Here is a 20,803-nt window from a genome sequence, read left to right as displayed (position 1 = left end):
TGGAACGTACTGTAGCTACACACTTGATGCCAGCCAAGGCCTCAGCCTTTCCAGGATGAAATCAGATCTCACTCTGATTCAAATGTTCTGATTCCATAATGATTTTCCTCAGCGCTACAATGATTCAATTGAGCGTGTGCCCCAAACCCAACAGTAATGAATCCCAAAATGGAGTGTTCAGAAGTGGTCATAGTGAGTGACAGCTGATGGCATCAGGTTTGATCATCAGGGCTCGCCACAGGGCTGGCAGCATGGCTCGCCTCCATAGGCTTTGAACGACTTCACTGTCGGTTGTCTGGGAAAGAGACAGTAGGGTGAGTCAGTGTGGAGAACTTGACTAGGAGCTGGGCTCACCACTTCTGCTGACATCATGGTCAGCCATTTTTAAGGCATGAAAAACATGACTGTAAACCCTGATGCAACGTAATGAAAATAGCAAAGGATAGAGGACTGAATGACCTAAGATGTTTATAAGATATACAATAAATGCTATAAATTATGGAATGACCGTATCGTGCAACAAACCAGTGTTTACTTAGCTGGAGAGTGTTTACTTAACTCTGAATTTGTTGTCAAATGTTTAGATGTAGAGAAAATTGACATTGCTTAACCAGTTTTCAGTCAGACTGTGACTCGAACCCGGCTCTTCTGCGAGCCACAAGACTGTGTTATCCCATTGACCTAAAGCCTAGGCATTACAATGCAGCTTACAATGCACTAGGGCACTGTATTGCAGTGCTAGCTGTGCCACTAGAGATCCTGGTTCGTATCCAGGGTCTGTCGTAGCCGGCCGTTACCGGGAGACCCATGGGGCGGCGCACAATTGGCCCAGCGTCGTCCAGGGTAGGGGAGGGAATGGCTGGCAGGGATGTAGCTCAGTTGGTAGAGCATGGTGTTTGCAACGCCAGGGTTGTGGGTTCGATTCCCACGGGGGGACAGTATAAAAAAATATTAAAATAATGTATGCACTCACTAACTGTGAGTCGCTCTGGATAAGAGCGTCTGCTAAATGACTAAAATATAAAATAACCAATCAAATGCTACTACCGTACCACTACTTAATGTTGTACTAAACGGAATGGATGAACTAATAAATCATTGCCTGCTTCAGTTTTAAAGTGCACCAAAAAGCTTTTGCCAAGCAGCTATTTTCCTCTCAATAAAGTTTCATTGGAGCAAGGTTACAGTTAAAGTTACAGTTAACCTAGGGGAGAGGAGCAGGAAACTCTTTCTGTTCCAACCTGCTTGTTTCAACCAGCACCAGCCTATCTCTTCTCAATTAGCACCCGGGATCAAAACAGACTTCTCACTGATCAGAGCCTATCAAATTATAAATCACTCTGTGTTCATTGCTCATCTTTCTTTACTCCGCTCTCTTTCTCTTGCTCTGCCATGAACTTGGCTCCGCCGCACGTGCGTGCGTGCGTGTGTGTGTGTGCGTGTGCGTGCGTGCAGCCAGGCAGGCATGGTAGACAAACCATGCTGGTTTGGGACCAGTGGTCTTCAGTAACAGCCAGTTCTGATAGTGACTCCCATGTTTATTTTATTTTATTTTTAAATATATTTAAGCAGAATATAAAATCTTGCTAAGAGACTTTGTGTAACCCTAACGTAAGCAGTATATGCTAAGCTACAGGACTGTTTTGCTAGCACAGACTGGAACATGTTCCGGGATTCTTCAGATAGCATTGAGGAGTACACCACATCAGTCACTGGCTTCATCAATAAGTGCATCGATGATGTCATCCCCACAGTGACCGTACGTACATACCCCAACCAGAAGCCATGGATTACAGGAAACATCCGCACTGAGCTAAAGGGTAGAGCTTCCGCTTTCAAGGAGCGGGACTCTAACCCGGACGCTTATAAGAAATCCCGCTATGCCCTCCGACGAACCATCAAACAGGCAAAGAGTCAATACAGGACTAAGATTAAATCGTACTACACCGGCTCTGACGCTCGTCGGATGTGGCAGGGCTTGAAAACTATTACAGACTACAAAGGGAAGCACAGCCGCGAGCTTCCCAGTGACCCAAGCCTACCAGACGAGCTAAACCACTTTTATGCTCGCTTCGAGGCAAGCAACACTGAAGCATGCATGAGAGCACCAGCTGTTCCGGATGACTATGTGATCACGCTCTCCGTAGCCGATGTGAGTAAGACTTTTAAGCAGGTCAACATTCACAAGGCCGCAGGGCCAGACGGATTACCAGGACGTGTACTCCGAGCATGTGCTGACCAACTGGCAAGTGTCTTCACTGACATTTTCAACATGTCCCTGACTGAGTCTGTAATACCAACATGTTTCAAGCAGACCACCATAGTCCCTGTGCCCAAGGACACTAAGATAACCTGCCTAAATGACTACCGACCCGTAGCACTGACGTCTGTAGCCATGAAGTGCTTTGAAAGGCTGGTCATGGCTCACATCAACACCATTATCCCAGAAACCCTAGACCCACTCCAATTTGCATACCGCCCCAACAGATCCATAGATGATGCAATCTCTATTGCACTCCACACTGCCCTTTCCCACCTGGACAAGAGGAACACCTACGTGAGAATGCTACTCATTGACTACAGCTCAGCATTCAACACCATAGTGCCCTCAAAGCTCATCACTAAGCTAAGGATCCTGGGACTAAACACCTTCCTCTGCAACTGGATCCTGGACTTCCTGACAGGCCGCCCCCAGGTGGTAAGGGTAGGTAACAACACATCTGCCACACTGATCCTCAACACGGGGGCCCCTCAGGGGTGCGTGCTCAGTCCCCTCCTGTACTCCCTGTTCACCCATGACTGCATGGCCAGGCACGACTCCAACACCATCATTAAGTTTGCCGACGACACAACAGTGGTAGGCCTGATCACCGACAACGATGAGACAGCCTATAGGGAGGAGGTCAGAGACCTGGCCGTGTGGTGCCAGGATAACAACCTCTCCCTCAACGTGACCAAGACAAAGGAGATGATTGTGGACTACAGGAAAAAAAAGAGGACTGAGCACGCCCCCATTCTCATCGACGGGGCTGTAGTGGAACAGGTTGAGAGCTTCAAGTTCCTTGGTGTCCACATCACCAACAAACTATCATGGTCCAAACACACCAAGACAGTCGTGAAGAGGGCACGACAAAGCCTATTTCCCCTCAGGAGACTGAAAAGATTCGGCATGGGTCCTCAGATCCTCAAAAAATTCTACAGCTGCACCATCGAGAGCATCCTGACTGGTTGCATCACCGCCTGGTATGGCAACTGCTTGGCCTCCGACCGCAAGGCACTACAGAGGGTAGTGCGTACGGCCCAGTACATCACTGGGGCCAAGCTTCCTGCCATCCAGGACCTCTATACCAGGCGGTGTCAGAGGAAGGCCCTCAAAATTGTCAAAGACTCCAGCCACCCTAGTCATAGACTGTTCTCTCTTTTACCGCACGGCAAGCGGTACCAGAGTGCCAAGTCTAGGTCCAAAAGACTTCTCAACAGCTTCTACCCCCAAGCCATAAGACTCCTGAACAGCTAATCATGGCTACCCGGACTATTTGCACTGCCCCCCCCACCCCATCTTTTTACGCTGCTGCTACTCTGTTAATTATCACTTTAACTCTACCCACATGTACATATTACTTCAACTACCTCAACTAGCCGGTGCCCCCGCACATTGACTCTGCACCGGTACCCCCCTGTATATATAGCCTCCCTACTGTTATTTTATTTTACTTCTGCTCTTTTTTTCTCAACACTTTTTTGTTGTTGTTTTATTTTACTTTTTTATTAAAAATAAATGCACTGTTGGTTAAGGGCTGTAAGTAAGCATTTCACTGTAATGTCTGCACCTGTTGTATTCGGCGCATGTGGCCAATAAAATTTGATTTGATTTGATATGTTTTAGATGTCCCCCTTGATAGCACCATTAATTAATTAACTTATCATCACAACACAAGACCTTCATGTCTGCTGGCTTTGCAACAGTCACTTGGTTCTAACAGACATGGTTGTTTATACAATATGATGGCTTGTGCTGTGAGGAAAACATTCTGCTTGCTGGGTGCCAGTCTGTTTCTGCTGGAGCCAGCTTGTTGTTATCCTGCCAAACAGTGTGCAGAAAAGGTTAGTCAGTCTAGCCAATGCTCCTCAGATTACAGACAGGCCATGTGATAACTTTACTTATGCTGATTCAGTCAGGTCTGAGGAAGAGAGAGGTACACTCCCCCTCCTCCCCGTCTGCAGCCAAGAGACAATCCAGCTTGGCTGAGACATGGCTCTCTGTGCCTTTGGCCACATCCCCATTCTCATAAATCTAAGCACACTACTCCCTTCTGTCACAGGGCTGAATACTCCTACCATACTAAGCATACCCTCTAGCTGCTTTTATATGTGCCTTCTTTCATTTACTGTAAATGTCTCTTTTCTAAAATAATGTGTATTTACAAGTTACATTTTATTGTTCAGCTTTTACTGCTGTATTTGTGTTTACTTGATGGTGTCAAATCTGTTTACTTCACTGTTCTATTGTTTATGTTTATTTGGTTGACTTTCCCTCTCCCCTTGTATCCTTGTCTTTTGTGTGTTTATGTCCACATCCTGTTAGATTAGTAACAAATAGCCAATAGTGGACATGGATCAAAACAACACTATGGGGCGATACTCTGCAGCTGACCCTGTCCTACTTCCAGCCTCTCCTATGTACTATTTGTGGGTGTGGTGTTTGGGGAGTTGGGATTAACATAAGACAGCAACAATAAGAATATCAGATTCACATTGGACAGTATAGTTTTATTCTATTCTTTTTATTTTCTCAGTTATGTCATCGTAGGGGTGAAAAGCAACATCAGTAGTCTACAGTAGCATTACAGCAGTATTACAGATCAGGGTGGGATTCGGCCTCTAGAGCAGCTATGTTTTTATTATCGCCCATTTGGCACTGGTATCACACAGAGTGAGCAATGCACGCAAACACATACAATATACAATCACACGCAATCACACAGATACGGATCAGTATGGATAATTTGAATCAGCTATGTAGTGTTAGGGCAAAAAACGAAACGTGCACCGAGTTTGGGAAAGGCTGGTGTTTAGGGTTGGTCCATTCTCACTCAGACCAAAGTCCTATACATCCACAACCACATGGCTAGGCCTCGTGTTGGACGTATTGGTCAAGCTTGCCCGTTCTCACAGCTAAAATTGGTATTCTACAGAGAATGTAAAGTGTTCTTGTGGCTTTTGTTTTTTTCATCAGTAGTGGATTGCATTGGTATAGAATGGGTCTTTTAGCAGCTGAACACGATTGATGGTAGTGTTTCCTATTTGGAAGGTTTACTGGGGGCGGCAGGTAGCTTAGTGGTTAAGAGCGTTGTGCCAGTAACTGAAAGGTTGCTGGTTCCAATCCCTGAGCCGACTAGGTGAAAAATCTGTCGATGTGCCCTTGAGCAAGGCACTTAACCCTAATTGCTCCTGTAAGTCGCTCTGGATAAGAGCGTCTACTAAATAAAATAAATAAATACTGATCACAATGTGTTTAATTCAACAAAATTCCTGATTGTGCTATACCATACTCTTCTCATGTCTTTTTTCTACTTGACAATTAAGATTGATCTCAGAAAAGCTCATTAAACTTTGATGGAATCAGAGCTCGCTGTTGCGTGGCACATTTGTTGTTTATCTGCAAACTCTGTTTACAGCATTAACAGATGGACTTGATTTGATTTACCCAGATTGATCCTGCCTCTCGTCTCCCCTCCTCTCCTCTCTTATGGATTAAAAACAGGTGTTTGTCCTCTGGATAGAACCCATAAACAGATTAACCAAGCATGCCTTTGTCCATTTGCAACCCTCCTGTCACTCATTGTTATTGTTAGAGTGGGATCTATGTTCTGTTAGAGCTATAGCAGTTTAAAGGTTGCTTGTCTTGAACAGTTCTTGCCAGTAAGACTAGAGGCACCTGTTCACCATACTTAAAATGCTTATTTCAATTTCAGTAAAACGTTGTGGAATGGTATTACTGATGGAGAGTGAGAGTGGTCATGCATTTGATGTGTGTGTGTGTGTGTGTGTGTGTGTGTGTGTGTGTGTGTGTGTGTGTGTGTGTGTGTGTGTGTGTGTGTGTGTGTGTGTGTGTGTGTGTGTGTGTGTGTGTGTGTGTGTGTGTGTGTGTGTGTGTGTGTGTGTGTGTGTGGACGTGTTTAACTGTTCTTGTGGGGACCAGAAGTCCCCACAAGAGTAGTAAACGAACAAAGAGTTGACCAACTGGGAACATTTTGTTAGTCCCCATGAGGTCAAATGCTATTTCTAGGGGGTTTAGGGTTAAGGTTAGAATTTAACGTTAAGGGTTAGGGTTATGAGCTAGGGTTAGGGTTAAGGTTAAGGTTAGGTTTTTGGGTTAAGGTTAGGGTTAGGGTAAGAGTACGGGTTAGGGTTAGGGGTTAGGGAAAATAGGATATTGAATGGGACTGAATTGTGTGTCCCCACAAGGTTAGCTGTACAAGACTGTGTGTGTGTGCGGGTGTGTGTGTGCGTGCGTGCAGGGGCACAAGGGTTTATGCATTTACTGTGAGTGTGTACACTAGTGTTATTGTGACTTACCATCTCCCCCCTCTATCTCTCCCTCTATCCCCACAGGGTTCTATTCAGCAGCTGGTTCTGAAGGGGGACCCCACAGCCCCAGTTGACCAGTGTGAAGAGGATGACCCCTATGTGAGTGTGTCCCCTCAATCCCAATACTCTACCTTAAAGGACAATTCCACCCAAAAACTATCTTTTGGTATTTGGTTCATTAGTCCATTGTTGATATAGTCCCAAAATGTTTTCAAGATATATAACTTTCCAAATACAGCTGGTATGATAAGCACTAATAGGTAGGACTGGGTAGGTTTCCACCATACAACTATTACCTATGAAACATTTTCAAAAGTAAAGTAAAGTAAAGAATGCAATGAGAGGCTATTTAAGGCTATTGGAACAGTATTGGTGTTTAACACCAGAGACACTGGTAAAGTACTATACATGGGCTAGGCTAGCTACAAGGTTCACTGATATCCTCAAAGCTTGAGGTAGAAGTTGCCTCTAACCTGTGTCCTAGGATCAGATGACTCCACCCCCAATACTAAAACTATGATGAAAATTTAAAATCTGACCCTGAATCAGTGGTAATGGGCTGAACTACTACCTACTCCATCCTTAAACCTGAGACAGGCTCATGATGAATGGGCTCATCCCCCCCTCTTGTGGTTGTGAGAGAGCATCACAGGGCTGTGTGTTAAATAAAATAAAATAAAATGTTATTGGTCACATACACGTGTTTAGCAGATGTTATTGCGGGTGTAGCGAAATGCTTGTGTTTCTAGCTCCGACAGTGCAGTATATCTAACAAGTAGTATCTAACAATTTCACAAGATATACCCAATACACACAAATCTAAGTAAAGCAGTGGAATTAAGAATATATAAATAAATATGTGGACGAGCAATGTCAGAACGGCATAGACTAAGATACAGTAGAATATTATAGAATACAGTATATACATATGAGATGAGTAATGCAAGATATAGAAACATTATTAAAGTGTCTATGTATATAGGCAGCATCCTCTAATGTGCCAGTGAAGGCTATTTAACAGTCTGATGGCCTTGTGATAGAAGCTGTTTTTCAGTCTCTCAGTCCCAGCTTTGATGCACCTCGCCTTCTGGATGATAGCGGGGTGAACAGGCAGTGGCTCAGGTGGTTGTCTCCTGAGTGGCGCAGTGGTCTAAGGCACTGCATCGCAGTGCTAACTGTGCCACTAGAGATCCTGGTTCGAATCCAGGCTCTGTTGCAGCCGGCCGCGACCGGGAGACTCATGGGCGGCGCACAATTGGCCCAGGGTAGGGGAGGGAATGGCCGGCAGGGATGTAGCTCAGTTGATAGAGCATGGCGTTTGCAACGCCAGGGTTGTGGGTTCGATTCCCACGGGGGGCCAGTATAAAAAAAAAAATATGTAATCACTCTGGATAAGAGCGTCTGCTAAATGACTTTAATGTAAATGTTGTTGTCCTTGATGATCTTTTTGGACTTCCCGTGACATCGAGTGCTGTAGGTGTGTTAGAGTCTGGTCTGCCGTCTGCAGGGGTGGCAGGTAGCTTAGTGGGTAAGAGAGTTGTGCCAGTAACCGAAAGGTCGCTGGTTCTAATCCCCGGGCCGACTAGGTGAAAAATCTGTCGATGTGCCCTTAAGCAAGGCACTTAACCCTAAATGCTCCTGTAAGTCGCTCTGGATAAGAGCCTGCTAAATGACTAAAAAAATAATAATAATATGATTCATTAGCTTGTGTTGCACTTAACACCAGATGTTTTGGTTGAGTTGATTTCTTTGTATTTTCCCCCCTCTGTTTTATCTCTGTTTTTAAGTATTTCCACATGCATAAGCCTGAGTTATTGCTACTTGGAAAAGCATTAGATAATTTGCTTGCGATTGAATATGAAAAAAAAAGAGATTGCAAAGTCATATCATAACTTAAATGTTATGTTATGACAAGGTTGTTACTAGAGTAATTCAATTGTTATGCTCTTTCAGGCATCTGGGTATGGGAGTGGAGACGACTCCTTCGATGACACAGAAACTATGGATGAAGTGAAGAAGGTAGTGGAGGAGAGAGAGTACACCATGGTGAGTGACCGACACATCAGCGGCAACCGTGACCACTGGCTCACCCTTCTCGCCTTGCAAACACACACACACACACACACACACACACACACACACACACACACACACACACACACACACACACACACACACACACACACACACACACACACACACACACACACACACACACACACACACACACACAGACCCAACCATGTATGGTATATAAACATGTAGAATTTTTTTTATCACACTCTCATAAACCCACAAGGATAGTTTACGGTGGTCCTCTGTAGCTCAATTGGTAGAGCATGGCGCTTGTACCGCCAGGGTAGTGGGTTCGATCCCCGGGACCACCCATACGTAAAAATGTATGCGCACATGACTGTAAGTCGCTTTGGATAAAAGCGTCTGCTAAATGGCATATTATATTATTATTATTACGAAATACTTCAATTCAAACGTCAACAAAATGTACACCTTCTAAATCCATACTTCCACAGTGTTTTTACAGTACATCCAGAATCAAAGGGCCTGGGATCAATCCAATTAAAAAATGTAATCCTAATAGGGCCAGTTAGGTGGGAGACGTGGATATATGCCGTTCCTCCCACCAGGTCCTCTATCTGAGAAATGCTGTTAGTTCAGCCAGATCTGGCCTGATGTTCTTGGACCATGTCTGGGAAGAAAACATTTCCTCTTCTGAATGCAGCTGCTTTCTGACACATCTGTGCTCCTCCCCCATATCTCAACACAGCCATTTAGATAAGAACACGTTGGTTATTCCCAGAGATGGAAATTAAGCTAGCTCGTTTGATATAGAGTGTATTAGAAAAGGTCAGAGTGAGTTCTGCATCCAAAAACATGTTACTATCTGTCTCACTCCCACTCCTCTATTGCATCCCTCTGCCCGTTTGGAGTGAGATGTCTTGGTCTTTAGCTTGGACATTTTAATGCCTCAAAAATGATCTAAAGTTGACAGACACATCCCATGCTATATGTCGTGGAGATCATGCTTTGTTGACAAGATAATATACTGGCGCCGTCTAACTATCCCTTGAACACTGCCTTCCATCATCTTTTCAGTGCATTGAACTTTCACATGGACACCAAGCAGACTGCTTAGTCATTCACTGATGCTTTGCAGAGTTTCTCTTCCAATATCCCATTAGCTTTTTCTCTCCCATTACATTTACATTTTAGTCATTTAGCAGACGCTCTTATCCAGAGCGACTTACAGTTAGTGAGTCCATAATTTTTTTTCTCCATACTGGCCCCCCGTGGGAAACGAACCCACAACCCTGGCGTTGCAAGCGCCATGCTCGACCAACTGAGCTACAACTGAGCTACACGGGTTGGATATGATCTGAAAGAATGTGATGAGTTCAAGTGTTCAGTGGGAGAGACCACACAATGTGCAGGTCAATGGTAATTTTCTAGGACACTTCAGGGAAGCATACTTCTAAGTACAAGGACAGTAGTAACCCCACTTTGAAGCACCACATGGTTGTGGCTAGTTAGTTAGGCTTCACACTATCAGGGTTACTTACCTCTCTCTCTCTCGCTCTCTCTCTCTCTCTCTCTCTCTCTCTCTCTGTCTCTCTCGTGGTCTCGCTCTCTCTCCCCCCTTCTCTCTTGTGGTCTCTCTCGCTCTCACTCTCTCAGGTATTCTGCCACTGTGTGCACTCTGTTTAGGGCCAAATAGCATTATAGTTTGCTCTTTCTTTTTGTTAATTCTTTCCAATGTGTCAAGTAATTATCTTATTGTTTTCTCATGATTTGGTTGGCTCTAATTGTGTTGCTGTCCTGGGGCTCTGTGGGGTCTGTTTGTGTTTGTGAACAGAGCCTCAGGACCAGCTTGCTTAGGGGACTCTTCTCCAGGTTCATCTCTCTGTAGGTGATGGATTTGTTATGGAAGGTTTGGGAATCGCTTCCTTTTAGGTGGATATAGAATTTAACAGCTCTTTTCTGGATTTTGATCATTAGCGGGTATCGGCCTAATTCTGCTCTGCATGCATTATTTGGTGTTTTACGTTGTACACGTAAAGGATATACTCTCTCTCCCCTTCTCACTCTTGCGGTCTCTCTCTCTCATTCTCTCTCCCCTTCTCTCTCTTTTTCTCTCTCTCTCTCTGTGTGTCTCTGTCTCTCCCTCATTATCTGTTTCTGTCTCTCTCATTCTCTCTCTCTCTTTCCCTCTCTCTCGCTCTCTCTCCCTCTCTCTCTTGTGCCATCTGTCTCTCTCTCTTCTCTCTCTTGCGGTCTCTCTCTCTGTCTATGTCTCCCTCTCTCTCTCTCTCTCTCTCTCTCTCTCTCTCTGTCTCTGTCTCTGTCTCTCCCTCATTATCTGTTTCTGTCTCTCTCTCATTCTCTCTCCCTCTCTCTCTCTCTCTCTCTCTCTCTCTCTCTCTCTCTCTCTCTCTCTCTCTCTCTCTCTCTCTCTCTCTCTCTCTCTCTCTCTCTCTCTCTCTCTCTCTCTCTCTCTCTCTCTCTCTCTCTCGCTCATTCTCTCTCTCCCCTTCTCTCTCTTGCGGTCTCTTTCCCTCTCTCTCTCCGTCTCCCTGTCTCGCTCTCTCTCTCTCTTGGGTTAGACTCAGGATGGGTGATTTGGCTGCTAAACCTCACTCTGTTCCAGTATGGGTCCATGGTATGCACTGACCTCTGGCTAATGAGTGTGGGTGTGTGCGTTGTGGAGTAGGATGAAGTTGGCCCAAATCACTGATCTAGGGTCAGTTTTCTTCCCTAATGGGGAAAGTTAGGATTTTCTGAGGGAAAACTGGTCCTAGATCTGTGCCCATGGGTGGCTTCATCCGGGAGCATAGGATGTACTGAGGCAGGGGAGAGTATCTCTGGCATTCCAAGTGTGTTTGTGGATCCGGTCCCAGCCTTTTCTTGCATAGCTGGTTTGGCAGGGCTCCTGGTCCGTCAGCCCACGCACAAACACATTCATACACACATATGCATGCTCACACATACAAATACAAACATAAACACATTAACACACACACACACACACACAAACACACACAAACACACATACACATAAACACATGTACCCATCCACAAGCTGTGAGCCAGAGAAGGAGAGGAAACACACCATGCCCCCTACCGGAAAATAGTATGAATTAGGCAGTTTGAGAAGATTTGAATCCCAAGCAACCTGCATACACATTGTTTGAAATACAATAGACCAACATAGCTACTGTAGTAGGTCAAAGCTGTGTGCTGCAAAACCTTGGTAGAGCATGGGTGAAGTAGGCCTGGTGGCGCTCATGTGAATCAAATTACATCAAATGATTTTACAACACCACAGTATTGCCACAGTTGTAAATGTGTAGTTTTAAATGTTTACAATTACCATTTCATTACCACAATGACTATTTTATATATTTTATACAGCCACCCCCAAGTTCAGACACTTAAATCAATTTTAGGCACACAATACCATACAGTTATTGCATAATCCTAACAGGGTGGACATTTGGAGCCTAAATTAGCCATCGCTCTGTGGGGGATTGAGATTAAGATAGCATAATGGTAAACACTTCAAGAGGATTTAAGTTCTAAAATGAAATGCATTTTGACATTTTATAAATGTTCTCTATAATTTAGCCTAACAGGGTGGAAATGTATGAGTGAGACAAACAGACTGAAACATGGAAAAATAGATCAAACCGAGTGTTTATGTTTATTTAGCTTTGCACCATTGTTTTCCCACCAAACAAATAATGGCACATCCTGAAGGTGATGTCATTGTGGGAAGGGGAAGTTTTCTTAAAGGAGAATTACTACAACCTAACAGGGTAGAAAGTAATAGTAGGGACACACAGAAAGTGTTAAATACAATAATAATAAATACAATAATCATGAGAAAAAAAACATTTTGATCAGAGAAATTTTAACTTGGACAATAAAATAATGAAGAAAGATTTTTAATATTTTATTATTTTATGGCTTATATTTATCATAGATGTTGATGAATAACACCCGGGGGCATGGCAAAAACGCCTAAAAAAGTATCTTTCAAGATCCATATTTTTTTGTTTTTAAGGTAAAGGACACCTGACATTTAGCAGACGCTCTTATCCAGAGCGACTTACAGTTAGTGAATACATATTTTTTTTATACTGGCCCCCCATGGGAATCAAACCCACAACCCTGGCGTTGCAAACGCCATGCTCTATCAACTGAGCTACATCCCTGCAGGCCATTCCCTCCCCTACCCTGGACCAATTGTGCGCTGCCCATGAGTCTCCCGGTCGCGGCCGTCTGCGACAGAGCCTGGATTCAAACCAGGATCTCTAGTGGCACAGTTAGCACTGCGATGCAGTGCCTTAGACCACTGCGCCACTCAGGAGTACATGGCTTTACACTACCGTTCAAAAGTTTGGGGTCACTTAGAAATGTCCTTGTTTTCGAATGAAAATAACATCAAATTGATCAGAAATACAGTGTAGACATTGTTCATGTTGTAAATGGCTATTTAATGGAATATCTACATAGGCGTACAGAGGCCCATTATCAGCAACCATCAGTCCTGTGTTCCAATGGCACGTTGTGTTTGCTAATCCAAGTTTATCATTTTAAAAGGCTAATTGATCATTAGAAAACCCTTTTGCAATTATATTAGCACCGCTGAAAACTGTTGTGCTGATTAAAGAAGCAATAAAACTGGCCTTCTTGAAACTAGTTGAGTATCTGGAGCATCAACAATTGTGGGTTCGATAACAAGCTCAAAATGGCCAGAAACAAATAACTTTCTTCTGAAACTCGTCAGTCTATTCTTATTCTGAGAAATGAAGGCTATTCCATGCGAGAAATTGCCAATAAACTGAAGATCTCGTACAACGCTGTGTACTACTCCCTTCACAGAACAGCGCAAACTGGCTCTAACCAGAATAGAAAGAGGAGTGGGAGGCCCCGGTGCACAACTGAGCAAGAGGACAAATACAGTTTGAGAAACAGGTGCCTCACAAGTCCTCAATTGGCAGCTTCATTAAATAGTACCCGCAAAACATCAGTCTCAACGTCAACAATGAAGAGGCGACTCCGGGATGCTGACCTTCTAGGCAGAGTTGCAAAGAAAAAGCCATATCTCAGACTGCCCATCTTAAACTTTTCTTTTTATTGGCCAGTCTGAGATATGGCTTTTTCTTTGCAACTCTGCCTAGAAGGTCAGCATCCCTGCAACCAAGCCTATGGTCTCATTAGTCTTCTCAAGTAGCCCCTGTGGATAGGCCAAGTAGGCCAAATACCCGCAGGGATCCTAGTACTCCTGGTTGGGAACCATCAGTTTGATGGCCAGCTAACTGCCTGTGAAGCCTCTGCACCTCAGCTTCCATCATCTGATTCTTGATGTGCATGTGTTCCAGGACATTCTCAAGGAGACACTTGTGAGACTGTATCTTCTTGAGAACTTTCATCTTTCTCAAAGTGGCATTGTATGCCTGAACCACCTTTCTATCCACACACCTGACCATTTTCACCAGCTGGTCTCTCATGCTTTCAAAGTGCGTCTTTCTGTCCTGAAACTCATTCACCTTGTTCTCCTTTTCACAAATATCCACAATCAGAGAATCCATCTTTTTCACCAGTTTGCGGTTATACTCTCTCATGATGGGTTTCATTCCAGCCCTTGTTGGAATCCACAACAGGGCCCAGATTCACAAAACATCTCTTACGCAAAAACATAAGAAGCTTCTTAAGAAAAAAAAAGAAGTTCATAAGATAGTTCGTAAGTCCAATTCCTCAACGATATCTTAAGATTTAATGATTTTCCTACAAACTTTTCAAACATCTTCTTACGAATCTTCTAAACATGTTTGTTGCTAGGCAAACGATATAGCTAGTTATCTAGCTAGCAATGGCAACATGTTAGCATATTTCCTACTGAGATTACTGTTCTAAAACATGTTCTTCGGTTTGTGCTTGAATTAAACATGTTCAATTGCTTTCATGAGCTTTTTCTCTCACTGCCCTTAGTTTAAGACAATGGTTTAGCTATCTTGGAATTAAAGAACATTTTCAATAACTTTATTTTCAAGAATCTAACGTCTTCTTAACTTTTTGCTTAAGGAGAAACATAAGAAATTGCGCAAGAAAATTTACAATAACCTTTTTGAGGATTAGCAACTTTGCTTAACTTTCTTCTTAAGTCTATAGTTAGGGGGGAAATGGCAGTTAAGAAGACATTTCTTCTTAAGAAGGTTTTGTGAATCTGGGACCAGATCTCCTCCAGAGACATGGGAGAGGCAACAACATCAAAATCATACTTACTCTCGCTATCTGCCAATGGTGAAGATCACAGGCTCAAACTTTCCAGTGGTGTCAATGGCAAACATTTTCAAGCCTTGGGTTCAGAATGTGTTCACAAGAGTTGATGAAAGTTGTTCAAATAAAGTTCTGTAATAATCCACCAGAGAACCAGAAAAGTCATCTGAATCTGTGAGGACTGAAAGTAAATTCAGAAAATGTAACAAATTATCATGGCAACAATTCAAGCAAACATTCCAAAATCTCATGTCTCCTAAATATGAAATGCAAAGCCATAGCAACAATGCTTTAAAACAATTCAAGCAAACATTCAAAATTCTAGGCTTTTCCTAGGGCGGCAACAAAACCCATCTTGCAGAAAATGGTAAACCTGACTCTAGCTGTATGTTCAAATGGTGCATTATTTTAAAACTCTTCCCTCTCTCCCCCTACCCCCTCAGCCAGAGGAGCCAATGATCACCCCTGTGCGCGCCCCTCCCACAGAGGCATCGCCCAGTGACGATGAGGAGGATGCTGACGAGACCTCGGGTCAGGACGTGGAGCTGACCACTGAGAGAGGTGAGAGAGAGGCATGGAGGGGAGACTGTACACAATTAATTCATTAGGGATAATTTGAAATGATAATCCACTGCATGAACATGTTATTATCCCTTGTGATATTGACATGAAGAGCCACCAGGGGGCGGTAAACCATGGTGAGGCACGGAGCCATTAACTGTACATTTGTATTGATGATTTTGTATCTTTGGCCACAGGACCAAGTCAGACAGCGGATGCAGCCTATAGACCAGGAAGTGTAAGTTTCAGTTGTTGACTTGAATGACAGATTGAATAGAATGCAACTGAAGACCTGGAGTGTGTTGCCTGCCCTATAGCAGTGGTTGTCAAATCTCTCCTTTGCTGTAGCCCTGAACTAGTTAATCTGTTTCACCTAGTCAAAGGCTTGATAATTAGTTGACAAGTTGAATCAGGTGTGCTAGCTCAATAGTTCAAATACATGGAGTTGCTGGGGGTCCCGGAGGAGTGGTTTGAGAATCCCTGCCCTATAGTACCTGACGAGCCATCAATAACAAATCATTTATTGCCAATATACCAGACATACCACATTTTGCTAGCTTGTTCTAAAACGTCCTTTCATTGTGTGAGTCTACTCTCTCCCTTCAGGTGACGCACAGTCAGAAAGGAGAGCGAGGAGACCCAGGGCCAGCCGGCCCCCCTGGCTCCCCCGGGCCCCCAGGCCCGCACAGCCCCTCAGGCGATGGCTCCTCTGGGGAGGGAGAGCCAGGACCCAGGGGCCCCCAGGGGCCTCCGGGACCAGCAGGAACACCCGGAGCACCCGGCAACGACGGCCAGCCAGTAAGAGCCTGTTTGTTACCACAACATCCCCTCCCTTCACTACCTATTGGTCATGTTCATCAGCACTGCATTGTAATTGGGAAAAATCGCTGTTGTATCTGGTTACGGTCGATTCATTCGTTCTCTCTGGCTCCTAGACAGTGCCTGTCAAACACCGAACAACTCCCCGCCTGATTTGTCATGCTACGCAATGCACAATAAACACAGTGAGAGCTCTGCAGTTGGTAGGCGATAGGAGAGCATTCTCTATTCTCCGTCTCACATCGAGAACATGCTATTCTTGTTATTTGTGTGGTTTGGCCCGCCCGGCATATTTTCAACAATATAGTTCAGTTCAATTGGTGTTCTCTCTCTGTAATTCTGTCTCTATAAACATCAGCTATTGTCTATTTTAATGGCCTATTTAGTTGGTTGCAGACCTTCAGCCATTGTACGTGACAGCTGTGTCATCTTGTTCAGTGGTTTAGAAGGGCAGTTTTTGATGTAGCTGACGTAAGTTTATGGGGTCAAAAATAGTTTTGGGTCTTTGTATTGTTGTTTTCTTTGTTCTGGAGGCAGTGGAGGGAAAGATGGCAACCCTGGAAGTATTCTTTATTAGGTATTAGGCCGTACAGTACACAATACATAGGACTTGACCCTGTTGTCCTGCTACGTACAATCACTCCCACCCTCTCTCTTTCTCAAGAACACAAATATTCTCATTCCACTGTACACACACCAAAGCTTCCCAGGCACAAACAAACACACACAACCACACACACACACACACACACACACACACACACACACACACCCACAGACACACCAGAGGAGGTTAATTGGGGAGGACGGGCTCGTAGTAATGGCTGGAGCGGAATATGTGGAATGGTATCAAATACATCAAACACATCGTTTCATTGTGTTTGGTGACATTCCATTCACTCCATTTCGTCCATTATTATGAGCCGTCCTCCCCTCAGCAGCCTCCTGTGACATACACACACACACACACACACACACACACACACACACACACACACACACATAACCTGCCAATACCTCACAAGTGTGCACCAGACCCAGTCCCTTAGCCAATAACGGAGGAAAGGGGAATATAGTGATTTAGAAATGTTTTACAAAAATGAGGAAAGTTGAGTCATTGTGCATCCACCTCTAACAGCTGTAGTCCAAAATGGCTGACTATTTATTTACAACCCACGTCCCTGGACCTCAGAGATGAGTGATAGAGAGATGATCTTGTACGGTGGTCTCTCTAGCTGTTTTTGATCTGTTCTGTGCGTTTGAATGGTGGAACGAGAGCACCTGCCCACCTGTGGGCTTGATTATCTCTGAAGCCCAGGTCCCGACCTCTGTGGGGTGGGATATAGGTCTTGCTTACATGTGGTACGTCTGTGTGGGGTTCTGTGTGTGTGCGTCTGTGTGCGTCTACATGTTTGTGTGTGTGTCTGCATGTGTGTGTGTGTGTCTGCATGTGTGTGTGTGCGTATGTCTGCATGTGTGTGTGTGTGTGTGTGTGCGCACAGCCTTGTGAGTCGTAAAGGGGCTTCAGAAGAGATTAGATAACTGTTGTAGTGAATACTGGGGTGAATGTTCTCTTTGAACACTGTGTTTATGGAGTGAGATATAACTTGAGGAGAAAGGGCCACACATGAATCCAATCTCCAACTCCTGTCAATCCACCAATCATTGTTAGAAAGCCTACAGTACTGTACACGACCCATGTGGGTATCTTTATATGTTTCAACCAGCAGCCATTTCTCATGTTGATAATCCTCACTTGCTGTGTTCCTACCACAGGGAGAAAATGCAGTTCAGGGATTCCCAGGCTTGCCAGGAGATCCTGGTCCCAAAGGAGACAAGGTGCAAAAACACATAGTGTATAACCTCCTTTCACTGTTACAGAGGGTACATGATGTTCTAGTGACCTACAGGTCTTAGTGGCTACAAGGTCATGGGGGACTGTCACTGAATAGTTCAGCAGTGCTCTACTTCATTGCACATTTTTGATCTAGCCTAGCACCAACACACCCGATTCAACTAATCAAGGGCTGGTGATTAATTGAATCAGGTGTGTTAGTGCTGGGCTAGAACAAAAATATGCGTCATCCACCAAGGGTCCCGTACCCTAGGATTGGATTGAGAAATACTGGTCTAGTTGGTTGTTGTGTTTGACCCTGGATTGTGTGTTGGTTGTTGTGTTTGACCCTTGTAGGGTGATCCTGGAGTGGGGAAACCTGGTCCCCCCGGCCCTCCCGGGCCACCGGCCCGACCCAACTCATCCAGATCCCTGGTACGTAGTGGAATGAACCACCCTGGATGTGTGGATGGATGGATTAGTTGGTTGATTCATTCATTCATCAGTTCATTGATTCATTGTAAGTTGATGTGGTTTGCAGAATGGTGTGGACGGTTCAGGCTTTGAGGACTTTGACAGCGACACAGAGATTATGACAGTGAGTGGCCATCCTTTTCAAAACCCTAGAATCCACCTGCTGTTGTTCTACTCTCTGACTACAGCCACAAAGACCATTTGTATATACATTAGCGTTTATGGGTTATGATAGTCATGTTATTTGTTAACATTAATGTTAATATTATTTATTTTCTACATCCAGGGTCCTCCTGGTCCACCGGGTCCTCCTGGGCTGCCTGGCCCCCCAGGTTCGTCTGAGGGCCTCTCTGCGTCACCTGGAGCCCCTGGGGCCCCCGGGAAAGATGGGAAGGATGGAGAGATGGGTAAACCTGGACTGCCTGTGAGTCACCAAACACTTTACTGAAACTCCATCACTCTCACTTACACTGTTAAAGCCAGTGAGTGGTAAAATGGCACCATCCATCTATCACTTGTAGTTCTAAGGGCCAATTAAGCAGCTGTTATAGCACACCCTGTGGAGAGGTCAGCATTGGTACATTCCAACCCACATTTGAAGGAGACTTCTAAAACTGTATTGTAGACACAACTAAATTCTGTGGTGGTGTTCCAGTCCCTTTTTACGCCTCTGTTTCAGGTGATGCTGGGTTGGTTTAGTGGCTCTGGTTCTGGGTCTGGTTCTGGAGAGGTATTAAACTCTGGTCCTATCTGGTTATTGAACCGATGGGCCAAAAGGCATAATTTCCCCCACAACTTCACTTCATGCCCCATGTTTCTTAACACCAGTCACCTCTGCTTTTGCGTACTCTGTATGCTGCAGAACGAAGAACAAAGGGGGTGTGTGTGCGTGCGTGCGTGACCTTACAAATCAATTTCTTAGAACAAAGCGCTGCCAGATAATCAACAGCATGGAACTCCAGGTGTCTGCCAAAGATTTGTCAAACCCAGCGGCAACCTTCAGACAACCTTACCCCAATCCCTTCTGCTGCCCAGCACAGCTTTAACACATCTCTGACCGTTACATGACAAGAGATGCCTGGAAACCATTTGTGCATAATTCCCCTGCAACCCTGCAATTTGTTCCGTTTGCTTAAGCCTAGAATGTTCTGGAGGCCCAATGTTTATGTGAATGATTGAACGGGCGAATGAGGGACCCAGAGCAGCTGTTGCCATGGTGAGGTCACCATGGAGCTGGACCCTCATGATACCAATCTGGCTGCCTTGACAACTTGTATTGTAAATGATGCTTTCTGACCTGCGGTGACTTGGGGAGATTTTTACTGTGGGAAGGAGGGCTGTAGACAGAGGCATGGAGGCAAATATTTATTTGTAACTTTTTAAAAAAGTACGTTGGAATTTGACTTTCAATCATTTTAGTCATTTAGTAGACGCTCTTATCCAGAGCGACTTACAGTTAGTGCATACATTTTCCTTTTGCATATTTTTTTATTTTTTTATTTTATTATTGTTGCATGTCTGTTAATCAATCCAGAAGGAAAGCAGGAGTGACATCACTCACACACCAGTTATTGTGTGTGTCACCCAGTCTCTTAGCCAAACTGTAAAAGGAGCTCAGTGTTTGTAAGCAAGTCTGCTCCCCTTTGCTACGGTAAACACAACCCCAGCCAGCATCTCTTTCGCCCCTGTCTCTCTGTGTGGTCTAGCCTGCCTGCGCCCCGCACTACAAGCTGCCTGGCCTGCTGTCCCCAGAACATGTACACATCTCAGACATCTCGCCTGTTCAAAGCCAGGGACTTTGATCACAGAGCACTATGGGAATTCCAACCCTTTGTGTTTGACAGAGTAGGTCAAAGATTGCATTATCCGATTATACAGGGTCAGGTCTTTTTTTCAGCCCCCTAATGGTTAGGGATAGGATCGGAGGTAACTGGTTGGGTAATCTGATCCTAGATCTGTGGTTAAGGCCGACTTGTACCTGAACAGGTTTGACAGTTTGGTATTTTGGTATTTTATTAGGATCCCCATTAGCTGTTGCAAAAGCAGCAGCTACTCTTCCTGGGGTCCACACAAAACATGAAACATGACATAACACAGAACATTAATAGACAAGAACATAGCCTACATATCAATACATACACACAAACTATCTAGGTCAAATAGGGGAGAGGCGTTGTGCCGTGAAGTTTTGCTTTATCGTTTTTTTGAAACCAGGTTTGCTGTTTA

At 44.5% G+C, this 20,803-nt stretch overlaps 1 protein-coding gene across 3 annotated transcripts in view; it reads left to right on the top strand.

Moving 5' to 3' along the window:
* The window catches only part of LOC121569135 (collagen alpha-1(XVIII) chain), a 109,247-nt gene that overhangs the window by 65,402 nt on the left and 23,042 nt on the right, over positions 1-20,803 (top strand). For all 3 annotated transcript variants that reach the window (XM_041879799.1, XM_041879800.1, XM_041879798.2), the window contains exons 4-12: positions 6,616-6,690; positions 8,545-8,637; positions 15,333-15,450; positions 15,648-15,688; positions 16,057-16,248; positions 18,046-18,108; positions 18,461-18,538; positions 18,645-18,701; positions 18,864-19,001. In XM_041879799.1, the coding sequence (XP_041735733.1) occupies positions 6,616-6,690; positions 8,545-8,637; positions 15,333-15,450; positions 15,648-15,688; positions 16,057-16,248; positions 18,046-18,108; positions 18,461-18,538; positions 18,645-18,701; positions 18,864-19,001 (855 nt within the window). The remainder of the gene's footprint in view (positions 1-6,615; positions 6,691-8,544; positions 8,638-15,332; positions 15,451-15,647; positions 15,689-16,056; positions 16,249-18,045; positions 18,109-18,460; positions 18,539-18,644; positions 18,702-18,863; positions 19,002-20,803) is intronic.

This window comes from Coregonus clupeaformis, chromosome 7 (genome assembly GCF_020615455.1).
Source record: "Coregonus clupeaformis isolate EN_2021a chromosome 7, ASM2061545v1, whole genome shotgun sequence".
Lineage (NCBI taxonomy): Eukaryota > Metazoa > Chordata > Actinopteri > Salmoniformes > Salmonidae > Coregonus > Coregonus clupeaformis.
This window is presented reverse-complemented; position numbering and strand designations above follow the sequence as displayed.